We start from the raw sequence: 12,559 nt of genomic DNA, 5'->3' as shown, positions 1-12,559 counted from the left end.
TAGGCAGAAAGGATCTTCTGTAGCTTCTGTCTTGCACCGGATCTGGATCTTTGGCTGAGCACTCTGTCTGATAAGGAGGCTGCTGATAGTTGTCAATAATGCTCTTCATCTTATGAAGAATTTGGCTTTTTAAGATAATTTGTTGAGCTTCTTTAACTTATTTGCTCTGATGCTGTTATCCCAGCAGATGATGGCAGAAGAGATCACAATCTCAAGCATCTTGCAGCACACGGCGCTCCCCTTATCAAACTGTAAAACAACTTTGGCAAACTTCACCAAAATCTCTGTGAGAATCACATGTCACTGAAATGTTCCACAGTCATTACTGTGGCTGTTTTTTCTTCTCTTTACTCACAGTTTCCATCATATTTTGTAATTCAAACTTTTACCTGTATTATCTTTTCAAGGAGCCTCTTTTTTTTTTACATTTTTCTCATTTAATCCAATCAAATTCCAGACATTGATTTAATTTGTGGGACAGAGCTGAAAAGGGTGGCTCAGTCCTGCAAATATCAGGACATCTGGTCACCCTAACACAGGTTGTAACTCATATGATGTTGCATTGCATCACAGAAACTAGTAAGTAAATAAAAACTTGATGATCTTACACATAAATATCCAATTAAGTATCAACTAAATTATCTGAAAATTTAAATATTTTCATTAAATTAAAACAATGTATTTAATCTATTTATTAATGCTAATTTATGTATATTCAGTTAATTAAACTAATGAGTCATTCGCCATTGTGGCACATTTTGCATTCCACTTTGGTGTAGGATTAACATTTTTTAAAGTTTTATGAAGATATATGGAAACGCTGCATAAGTGTTTGTGTGACTGGGTGAATGAGAAACACCAAAGTTTAGGTTCCCTTCTCACCTGCAAACTGTCTATCAGACGTCCCTCTGCCCCCAAACTTAGTCACCAGCTTCCCATTGGACTGAAAGATGAAGACACAGCAGGCTTTGTTGTCCACAGTGATGATGTGTCCATTTTTATCCACGGCCACTCCTTTAGGACCCATGAGACGTCCTGCACCGATCTTATTCTGATATGAAAAAAATAACAAAGGGATTACATTACATGTAAAAAACAGTTACCTAGATTTAAGTGAAAAGTAATTCCTCAGATTGAGGATTGGCATTTGACCGCCTGAATAATGTGTTCACCTTTCAGAAACAGACAGTTGCTACAAGGTATACTAATTAGTCTTATGAGTTTGTACCTTAAACTTGCCATCTGAGGAGAAGATGCTGACCCATCTGTTGTCGTAATCGGCCACCACGATGTCCCCGTTCATGTCTACAGTGACTCCTGTCGGTCTCTGTAGTTGTCCTGGAGAACGGCCCCTGACCCCGAAGCGCATTTTAAACTGCCCATCATTGGAAAACACCTGCAGTCATTTGCATCAGAAAGCTCACATTCAGCACACAGCAAGAATACCAATCTAAAAAAACACATTGCTGCCTCTATGTGCATGTTCTTCTGTGTGTCTGTCTCACCTGTATGCACTGGTTGTTGCTGTCAGCCACCACCACTCTGCCATTGCTGGAGGCTGAGATTCCTTGCAGATTTGTGAATTCACCCTTTTCTCTTCCCCTGGAACCTGATGGGAAACAGTTAAGCACATAGTGATTGTGATGTTTACAGTCTAACGGTGAATCATTTATTTTTCTTGTCAGTTTATGCCAGAGTTTTCTTCCTATTTCTGAGGAAAGATTGCTGAGTTCCTTCCAGAAAACCACAAAACTCCCACTAGCACTCTGGGACTAAATTACATCAATTGCAGTTCTTGCTCCAGGGATTTTTCTCTGCATGTGCTAAAGAGAGGCAGCAAAAGTAAACACTAAGGGGGATAATGGATATGTGGTGTTCTGCTATTAAATTAAAAACATATAAAAACACATCTATGAAGTAGTCTGTAAACTGTTGCAATGAAGTCACTATATTCAATTATCCTAGATCTGGGTAAACAAAACAAAGTGAATTCATCAGCAACATCAGGGGTCCATTTTAAGAAGCCGGTTTACTGAAAACTCTGTTTTCTAAACCTGAAATATGGGAAGTTCTGAGTTTTCATTTGGCAATGAGAGTTTCCTCAACCTGTTTCAGTCACCGTAGTAATTTTCTACTCTGAGCTAACCTGGTAGGGAGCAGATTTGTTCCGTAAACTATATATATATATATATATATATACACTCACCGGCCACTTTATTAGGTACCCCATGCTAGTAACGGGTTGGACCCCCTTTTGCCTTCAGAATTGCCTCAATTCTTCGTGGCATAGATTCAACAAGGTGCTGGAAGCATTCCTCAGGGAGTTTGGTCCATATTGACATGATGGCATCACACAGTTGCTGCAGATTTGTCGGCTGCACATCCATGATGCGAATCTCCCGTTCCACCACATCCCAAAGATGCTCTATTGTATTGAGATCTGGTGACTGTGGAGGCCATTTGAGTACAGTGAACTCATTGTCATGTTCAAGAAAACCAGTCTGAGATGATTCCAGCTTTATGACATGGCGCATTATCCTGCTGAAAGTAGCCATCAGAAGTTGGGTACATTGTGGTCATAAAGGGATGGACATGGTCAGCAACAATACTCAGGTAGGCTGTGGCGTTGCAACGATGCTCAATTGGTACCAAGGGGCCCAAAGAGTGCCAAGAAAATATTCCCCACACCATGACACCACCACCACCAGCCTGAACCGTTGATACAAGGCAGGATGGATCCATGCTTTCATGTTGTAGACGCCAAATTCTGACCCTACCATCCGAATGTCGCAGCAGAAATCGAGACTCATCAGACCAGGCAACGTTTTTCCAATCTTCTATTGTCCAATTTCCATGAGCTTGTGCAAATTGTAGCCTCAGTTTCCTGTTCTTAGCTGAAAGGAGTGGCACCCGGTGTGGTCTTCTGCTGCTGTAGCCCATCTGCCTCAAAGTTCGACGTACTGTGCGTTCAGAGATGCTCTTCTGCCCACCTTGGTTGTAACGGGTGGTTATTTGAGTCACTGTTGCCCTTCTATCAGCTCCAACCAGTCTGGCCATTCTCCTCTGACCTCTGGCATCAACAAGGCATTTCCGCCCACAGAACTGCCGCTCACTGGATGTTTTTTCTTTTTCGGACCATTCTCTGTAAACCCTAGAGATGGTTGTGCGTGAAAATCCCAGTAGATCAGCAGTTTCTGAAATACTCAGACCAGCCCTTCTGGCACCAACAATCATGCCACCTTCAAAGTCACTCAAATCACCTTTCTTCCCCATACTGATGCTCGGTTTGAGCTGCAGGAGATTGTCTTGACCATGTCTACATGCCTAAATGCACTGAGTTGTCGCCATGTGATTGGCTGCTTAGAAATTAAGTGTTAACGAGCAGTTGGACAGGTGTACCTAATAAAGTGGCCGGTGAGTGTATATATATATATATATATATATATATATATATATATATATATATATATATATATATATATATATATATATATATATATATATATATATATATATATATATATATATGCTTATTCATATAAACGGAATAAATAATTCCGTGGGGGATAAGGAATTACTTTAAGGTTGGGATTAGGATTCATTCGATAATAACTTACTGAACCTACTGGCACAATCTGAAGCCATTCTATGGGAATTATGACTGCTAATAACAAATATTTATTGGGATAATGGCATCCAAAGTTGCTGCAAACAGACACTATTTAATGGAAGACAGAATCAGACTAAGAAGAAACCCAAGTAGATGATATACAGGTCCTACCTGTTAGAACAATATGTGTATTCAGATGAATTTTACAGATACATTGAACCACTACCATTTAATAAATCAACCCGTATTGTTGTCATGGTTACAACAGTCTATGGCAATTTGAATCTTAGTTTGTTAAACTTGCTTCTTGAAACGGACCCCATGTGCAGTAGATGTAAGGTTATAATAAATAAATTGATAAGAAATGTAGATTTTCCTGCAATTATTTAGTTGATTTACATACCCAAAAATATTTTTACTTATATATTTTTTTCAGATTGTATAGAAATTAAGAAAATGTATATGAAATAGTAGAGGAAAACATAATTTTGCAAAAAAACAAAACAAATTATGGCCAAATAAACTGCCAGTAATTTATAGAAATCATCAGTTCAGTATAAAACCAAAACCAGTTTAGGACATTTTTTTCATGGACAACTATTTGCAATAGTAGCAGCAGATGGTTGCTCGCCTCACATAATTTTTTTTAAGTTAAATGACAGTTTAGATAGCAAAGCCCCACCCTCATTATTATTATGATAGAGATAGAAATACTTTGAAGTTATGGGACTGCAAATCATCTATGAAATTATGCCAAAAATAAAAAAATAAAACTGATAAAATCACAGAAAATACATATTAATACATTTCCAGTAATTTAAATGCCTTTTGATGGACTGGCGACCGGGTGTAAACCGCCTCTCGACCGCAGACAGCTGGCACCAGCACCCCTCATGACCCCGCTTGGGATAGGCGTGACGGAAAATGGATGGATGGAAGTAATTTAAATGACGTATATAAAACAGTTGTTTTAGCTGGAAAGTTACACTAAATGATATTTTGACAAATTAGGTAATTGAAAAAAAGACAAAATAAGCTTTATTTTCTTAAAAGATCATAGTGAGGGCATCTACAGAAGAGGTGTAACTTATATATTTTTTATGTATTTAAACACTTTTAAATATATGATTAATCTTTAATTGGAACTGTTTGTGTTTTTTGGGGAAAATATCACAACAACCACATGTTCAAGTATTTTAACTTTGATAAAAATGTGTTGATCTAAATTTTTCTTGGGGATGCTAAGGGTAGCTATAGCACCCCTTAGTATACACCTGGCGCTGCCACTGGTTGACTGAGTTCAAACTTGAAATGCTTGTTGAAGGTAGGCAGTGTGTGATACAGTGAGAGAGAGTTATGGGTATAGAGGACCATCTTTTATTTCCGGGTGGATCATCGAAAGGAGTCGTCCTCCTAATTGTCAATCATTCTGGTGATATGTTTACGTAATGCCGTCCCAAGTACTCGCCCCGTTAGCTATCTTTTTCTGCATATGCGCACATTCAGCCGCCTATATGTGGTGAGCTACAGCTTCAGACAGTCATTGAAGCTCACCTTTCTCACTGCGGTTCTTTAAAAATGGCTGAGGGTCGTAAGAGAAAAAGTGTCTACGAAGCGTTTGAGAAGAAAAGATATATCCCAGAATGCTTTGTGCTTTAATAATCCCAGAGGGAAATTACTCGCAAATTACTATGGGATTTGCTGTCACAGCGGCCCAATGTCACCATAGGCTGTCGCTACCTGACAGTGGCGACTAACAACAAAGATGCAGACGCAGGCACTGCACGGTGGAGGAGGAGTTACGTGACCAGCGGGGCAAAAAGCAGTGATCATCTGTCGGAACGGTCAGTTAACTGAGTTTGCTGTATGTGGACACAGTAAACTTGTATGAGCTATGAGAACAGTAGATTTTAAACGAGGCGTGCACGAAAAGAAATGGGCTTGTGCATGCTTTTGCACATGTATTTTTATTTAAAGAGAAGAGGGGGGGGGGTCTTTTAAAAAATCCTCCACAATACCTTCAAGGTTTTTTTTTTTACAGAGCAAAGTAAAGTATGAAATCTTCGCTTCTTGTTGCTCATCTTCAAGCTTCCATCTACCAGCCTGAAGTATTCATTTCTATCTACTGAGGTGGGAAAATAAAAATGAGCTCCCGACTTGTTGTGTCTTACCAACTCTGTAGATGAGCTCATCCTCAATTGGGTTCTCCTTTTTCTTGGTAGTGCTGTACATGCTGGAGGGCCGTCGTACGGCTTTCTGACGGATGTGGCCCCCTGTTCCACTGGGGGACTTTACTCTCCTTTTCACGTCGTCCGGAGACTGGGGCACATCTGATGGCTTGACTGCTCTCAGGCGGAAAGGGCTGCCTCGTATGGGCTGACCATACAGTAACAGGCTGAATGAGTACTCTCCTTCGGAGCGTAACGTGTAGCCCACCTCGTATGTCCCGTTCTTGTTGTCTGTTATTTCCGTCTCTGCCGCTCTGTTACCATCAGCTGACAGTATCTCTGCCTTTAAAACAGCATTACCTGTCCGCACCAATTCTCCATCCTATGAACAAAGACAAAAATGATAACTGGACATATTATAAAATAGACAATTTATAAAAGGTGTAAAAAAAAATCGAATCTATAGATAAAAAGATGAAAATGTCTCTGGCAATCTCTAGCTCCTACGAATGTAGCTCCTAATGGCGCTGTTAAACAAAATCAGTTATAATAAAATTAAAGAATATAACAGTATACTTTGTCTTTTGTTGTCACGGTAATGGTTTTGTGCTGTCCAGTTGCTGCATGTCGGAGTCCCTCTCCAGTGGCCACAGAGGTGTGGGCCACAGCTGATGTTGTGAGGAGAACGCCCAGGTTCTGGATGGAGCGCCGCAGCCCTTCCGTCTCCACCTGAAGGACAGAGGCTGCTTTAAACACTGCTTAGTGGTTACAACCAGTTCCTGCTGGTGGTTAAATGGAAATCTCTTCAGAATGAGGAAATGTTAGTCATGATGAATGCAGTTGGCATTATATCACAAAGCAGTCAGTACCTGACAGTCTAGATGCGCGTTCTGATGGGGTTTTTCTGGAAAGTCGTGTCTGGCCAAAGCTGTGACCCGCTCACTCATCTGTTTCTGAACCAGCAGCACCTACAACACAGCAGCCTCTTTTATATTCGACACGTTCGTCTTTTTAAATCATTCACATCCAATACTGCATGTAGCTGATTTATTTTGATTCCCTGATGTGTTACTCTATAGTTAGCAAGCAAATAATATATGTAGGCCCACCTCGGTTGCATTCCCATGGCTGAGAGCCTGCTCTGTGAAGCTGCAGCTGCTCTGGATGTGCTCCTTCCCCTGGAGAAGGGAGGAGAGCTGGGTATGGAGGACCTGCACCCATGCAGGTGGAATAAAAGGGACAGCAAACAGAAAATTATAGCCAATTGATAATACACGAGGCAGCAGGATGGGGGAGCAAAAATATAAAATAATAACTCTATATGTATAAATGTATTAAACAGACCTTTTGCTTGCTGCTGCAGATGTTCTCCAGGTCTGTGATTAGGGCGGTCTTGCGATGATGCAGCAGTCGCTCCAATTCTTCAAATGTGCTGTTGATCTCCGCTACTGCCTCAGTTTTCCTTTCATTTAGCTGTCGGGAGATCTCACTCACCAGCTCAATGGCTGCAGTCAGCTGAGGAAGCCTGGGAGACCACCAGAAAAAAGGTTTTCATCAAGACATTTTGAAACATACAAGTATGATACCAACATAATCTATAAAATTAGTAATAAAATAAAACCAAGTTTCTTTTAAAGGATTAGAATCAGTTAGAAATGTGTGAGGATTGTAACTTCTGTATGAACTGGGACATCTAAAATCCCCTCCAAAGATCAAGTTCCAACCTGCTGCGAATGGCATCAAGCTGGGTTTTTAGAGCAGCTTTGTGCTGCTCCACTACATCCCGCAGAGGAACAGTCATATGATCTCCATGCTCTCCCTCTGTGCAGTCCAGACACATGGCTGTCTCACAGGACTCGCAGTAGAACTCCATCACCTGCAGGTGGAGCAAAAACAAGATCATCAACTCTTACCATGCATAGCAGGACATTCAAATTTCATTTTTCTCTCTTTTACTTTATTTGAAGCAACAAATACAAAAAATAAAATTAGGGAAGTGAGGTTACAGAAGATGTTTTCCCACCTTTCCCTCGTGGTTTGGGCAGCAAAGGGGCTTCCCTGCTGCTGCAGCACTGACCGACTCCAACACGCTGCATGCCTCAGGCCGTGAACACTCTGGCTCACGCTGGAGAACCTACACAACACATAACCATACTCATTATAGGTTTATTTCAACACATATGTTTGTTAATAGCCCATTACTTTTAAATCACTGTGTTTTAAAATTCCAGACTGTTTAAATCAGTTTAATATTTCTTTTAATCCAGAACATAAACATTCACTTATCAAACTTCCAGCCACTGCTGATTTAATTCCCATGTGTCCTTAAAAAACTTTTAGAGATTAAGTGTGCACGATGACCTCAGTCAGGAAGAGCCCCAACTGCACACACACTTTCCTCTCACTAAGCCATTCCTATAAAATCTAGCTTTAAAAAAATCGAATTTGTTCTAATCTTCCAATGTTAATGTATAATTAATAGTTTAAAAAATAGATATACATGATGTTTTGGATTACACGTGTGTAGATTTTAATATAGACATTATTTCTGTTATCAGAAAAATGTAATACAGGGTCAGACCTCCATGAGATTAGTGATGAAGAAGTTGTTCTGCAGGGCGCACACTCCTTTCTCGGGCAGAATGGATGTTTGCCGGCACACGGGGCACGAGAGTGTTAGAGACTCCGCCGGAATGTAATTCTGGAGACAGCTACAAACAGGAAGTGAACAAGTACATAAGAGGATACAGCATGGAGTTTAAAAGATATGTTACGCATTGTTCCCTGAAAACATTGAAAGGTGCTTTCATTATGGAGGATTACAGAAATGAAAGCTAAGGAGCCTTTACTGTAACTCTATCACCATCAATGGGATACAATACCTGAGTCGTACAACAAGATTGAAGTGTGGATGAACACATGCTCTATGGAGTGTTTGTTGATAAAATCTCAGTTTGTCTATTGCTCCTGCCGAATCTAACAGGTGTCACATCATGTTTGAGACTGTAGGCTGGCCGGCCAAACACACTTTGAAATGTCGATATCTTGTGCTGGCTGTTTGGTGAGCCTAAAGATGACACTTTTGCTGCAGTTTTTCAGCGATACAAATTTGGATTTTTCTTTATTTATCTTTAAATGCATATCCATCTTGTACATAGTGCATAGCCGTATAACGGGCTCCCTACTGGTTAAAACTAAGGGCACTCTTTTATGTTGTATCTATACCACAAAGGTCACAGAAACCCTGAGGAAAATTTTAAAATGTAAACTGATAATGGACAATTATTAAGGTAAAGTTAGTGTGAAGGGATTGGTAGAGGCACTGGCATTCTCACCATGGGAATTTTGTTCAAATATAACTATATTCAAAACAAATCTATAGACTAAAGTCTAAACTCTTCCATTAGACCTGTATATGAGGATCTACAGAATAGAATAGAAAAATAGAAATATAAGATTTTTTTGATTGGGTTGGCAAACCCCAAAATAAAGTGTTCAGTCAGTGGCAACATATGAAGTGAAATACAGATTTTCTGATGTCCATCTGCTTTAACACCTTCAATTATATACTCAGAAATATCCAGCCATTATACTAACATGAACATGTTATGGGACTAAATGTGTGACTCAACCACAGAACAAAAGCAAAAGACATTCTAAGGACATTGATTGAAGCTGAGGGCCATTATCCAGTGTAAACTAAGCCAGTGCCAACACTGTCTAAAAGGCACTTAGAGAGGAAGAAGTCATCACTCCAGTAGTAACATAAAATTCAAATTACACCACTCTGTGTATTCATGTACAGAGAGCCTTATATTTGAAGATAACTTCTATGATTTGATTAAACTGAAATTTCAGTTTTCGGTATAAAGGACCATCAGAGCTTGCAAAAATAGTCAGATGCTTACGAGGCTGAGGTCTACTTCAGAAATGAAGGGAGGAAAGTAAAAGCATTGGCCTAAATGAGTCTCCAGGAATGAACAATAATCCTTATTAAATACTATTAAATACTATTAAATTAGATATTTGGGGCTCTTGCAGAAATATTCTCAAACAATTTTGGTCCACCCATTCATTCTAGGCTACCTAAACTCTCTACTTATCCTGGAATTGAGATAATGTTGATAGGATTAGTAATCCTAACTGATACAGTGTGCAGTGTTTGGAGGAACGGCATTTCATAATAACGGTATCAGAAGCAGCGTTTTTATTTTAATTGGAAGTCATCTAATGAATTACTTTTTACATATTTACATATTGATGTTACTTCCAAACTGATGCAGAACAATTCTATACAAAGTATATTTTATTTTTGTTAAATTACTATAAAAAGCTATACATGCAGGTTACCTTTCACAAAAAGTGTGCAGACAGGGCAGGACCTTGGGGTTATGGTAGTGATCCAAACAGATGCTGCAAACCAGGAACTGCTTGTCTATCTGACGGACCACGGGGCTGGTGCTCCCAGCGTCCCGCTTGGCCATGACAATGGACATCTAAAGCCACAGACAATGACAGCGGTCAACCTGTAGGGGGAAGAACAAAAAAATAATGAAATTAATCAAGATGCTGACATTCCTAGATGTCAAAAGCTGGTCTTCAATGAAACATTTTTTTTTCTCTTTTATGTGTTATCAGAAAATAGGTATCCACAATTTAGAAAAAAAAGGGAAAAAGAAAAAGGAAAGCAAAATTTCTAAATAAATACTATGAAAGCGGATAAAAGCATGGATACAAGTGACGATACAATCAAAACTAGAGCAGGAAACACAACTAGAAGAATATCATCATTGTAAAAATGAAAAAAAAAAAAGCTGTAGGTAGAGTAGGAGAATTTGAAGTCAAATTGCCTGAAGCCAAACATTAAAATAACATTGTTTTGCATTTTACTGGAGTTTGCAAATGCAACCATTTGAAACCTGAAAATCCAACTTAAGTAGCACCTGTGTGTAATCCAAGTACTGTGTCATGTTTGGAAGTGACACCATCCAAATCCAGACATAGTCATTTAACTCTCATAACTCACAGTAAGGGAAAACTATCCACCCGTGACAAACAGCAATGGCGGCTATAATTGGAACTATATTATAACTGTTTCTGCTAAACATACTAGAAAAAAGACAGCAGCTTATCATAAACACAAATGTTACATAACTATGCTGGTAAAGCTTAGGGGAAATAGACCAACATTCCTTGAAAGTGTTATTTACATTTAGTACATTTAGTACGGCCTCTAACCAGATTTTTCCGTTTACGCTTTAAATATCCGTATTGTACAAATTATATAGAAATTCTAGGCAATTACAAAAAATATATATGTATTTTTTAATTACGCTTTTAACCTGTGCTGTTTTAAAAGTATTCAAAATGTTTCAGACTTTCCATGTTTTTTTTGTAAAACCTTCCAATGCCTTTTAGCATACACTCCTGGTACAGTATACTGAATATTTTCATTAAAAACCGTAATGCAAGAAAATATTTGGCCTGATTTATTGCAAATCCCCCCCACCAAAAAAAAATAAAAAATCTAATGCTGCATAAATGAAATGGTTTCTAAACCCCTGCGGTAAGCAGAGCCAAGGAGCCACAAGCTTTACATAATCTGATCTAGAGAAACAGAGCTGGGTATTCTGCCTAGCAACAAAAACCAGCCTGGTCCAAAAATGGCCCACTTCCATGCTCATCTTTGCAAGCACATTACTCCTGAGAAAATATGTCAGAAGGAGCAGGTGCATTGTTGTTTTTAAACACATGGGTTATATAAATAACATAATCAATGAAACAAAATTATCTTATATTGCATGCATTGTTACTTGAGTGAACTCTTAGCTGTTTGACCTGTGCACATGAGTTGCATGTCATAGTTTCCAACTGGCTCCAGTAATTTGAATAAGTCATATTTTCTTGTTAGGTGTGTATTATCTGTGTCAAAAATGTTGTGTATTAATTGCACAAAAAAGCAGAAAGCTGTATGAGTCTGTAGCAAGCATCTATTGAACATAACATTCTTATTTACAAATAAGAAGAGAAACACTATAGTTATGACTACAGTAAAGTATAGTAAAAAAAACATTTAAGTTTAAGCTTTAAGGATAACTTAGTTCATCAGCCCCCACCTGCCTCTGGTTCTCTCTTTACATCTGCAAACTTGAATCCAAAGCATCCCTCTAATCCCTCATATCTAATCTGTTCTGATGCCCAATTGTTACACGCAAACATGCAATCTGAGTGATTAAGAGTCAGTGTGTTTCCAGTCATTGCAAAGAGGATCCAATGACATCCACTCTTTATATCGGATGTTAAATGTCATGTATGTAGCTCTTAACCATGAGAAAATATCGCTTTCACCCTGTGGTGATGTTGGGCACACACCAAACGTTTAGTAGTAAATAGCTTACATTTAGGGACATGTGAATGTACAGTATGGGGCTATGTTGGTTTTAAACTACAAGTGAAAATGTTTATGTCCACCCTTAATCAATGAGACACCAATAGGCTTACAGCACAGTGAAGATTGTTTGCTCTTTTACCGATTTGTTCTGTTATTTTGGGGGGATTTTTTGTCAAACGTAAATGTGTCATCGAACAAATTAGAAGATAATCTAAATACAAAATGAGGTTTTCAAACAACAATTTCATTTTACAAAAAAGTCATCCAATCAGTAAAACAGCACCAGGTACTACCAACAGCCTATCAACAATCCAGTGAATAAATACAGATCAGTGGCTGAGACCTCATAAAAAAAAAACACTGTAAAACTTGATCAAACTTTCTGCTAAA

At 38.8% G+C, this 12,559-nt stretch overlaps 1 protein-coding gene across 6 annotated transcripts in view; it reads right to left on the bottom strand.

Moving 5' to 3' along the window:
* The window catches only part of trim3b (tripartite motif containing 3b), a 40,390-nt gene that overhangs the window by 5,424 nt on the left and 22,407 nt on the right, over positions 1–12,559 (bottom strand). For all 6 annotated transcript variants that reach the window (XM_038285002.1, XM_038285000.1, XM_038284999.1 and 3 more), the window contains 12 exons: positions 10,129–10,304; positions 8,360–8,489; positions 7,802–7,912; positions 7,503–7,654; positions 7,123–7,303; positions 6,888–6,989; positions 6,648–6,746; positions 6,355–6,507; positions 5,782–6,160; positions 1,506–1,609; positions 1,229–1,396; positions 883–1,051 (listed from right to left, as the gene is read on the bottom strand). In XM_038285002.1, the coding sequence (XP_038140930.1) occupies positions 883–1,051; positions 1,229–1,396; positions 1,506–1,609; positions 5,782–6,160; positions 6,355–6,507; positions 6,648–6,746; positions 6,888–6,989; positions 7,123–7,303; positions 7,503–7,654; positions 7,802–7,912; positions 8,360–8,489; positions 10,129–10,274 (1,894 nt within the window). In that variant the 5' untranslated portion in view covers positions 10,275–10,304. The remainder of the gene's footprint in view (positions 1–882; positions 1,052–1,228; positions 1,397–1,505; positions 1,610–5,781; positions 6,161–6,354; positions 6,508–6,647; positions 6,747–6,887; positions 6,990–7,122; positions 7,304–7,502; positions 7,655–7,801; positions 7,913–8,359; positions 8,490–10,128; positions 10,305–12,559) is intronic.

Source organism: Cyprinodon tularosa, unplaced genomic scaffold, assembly GCF_016077235.1.
Source record: "Cyprinodon tularosa strain WSP-4 unplaced genomic scaffold, ASM1607723v1 ctg205, whole genome shotgun sequence".
Taxonomy (NCBI): domain Eukaryota; kingdom Metazoa; phylum Chordata; class Actinopteri; order Cyprinodontiformes; family Cyprinodontidae; genus Cyprinodon; species Cyprinodon tularosa.
The sequence above is the reverse complement of the archived record's forward strand: the minus strand, read 5'-3'. Positions and strand labels throughout refer to the sequence as shown.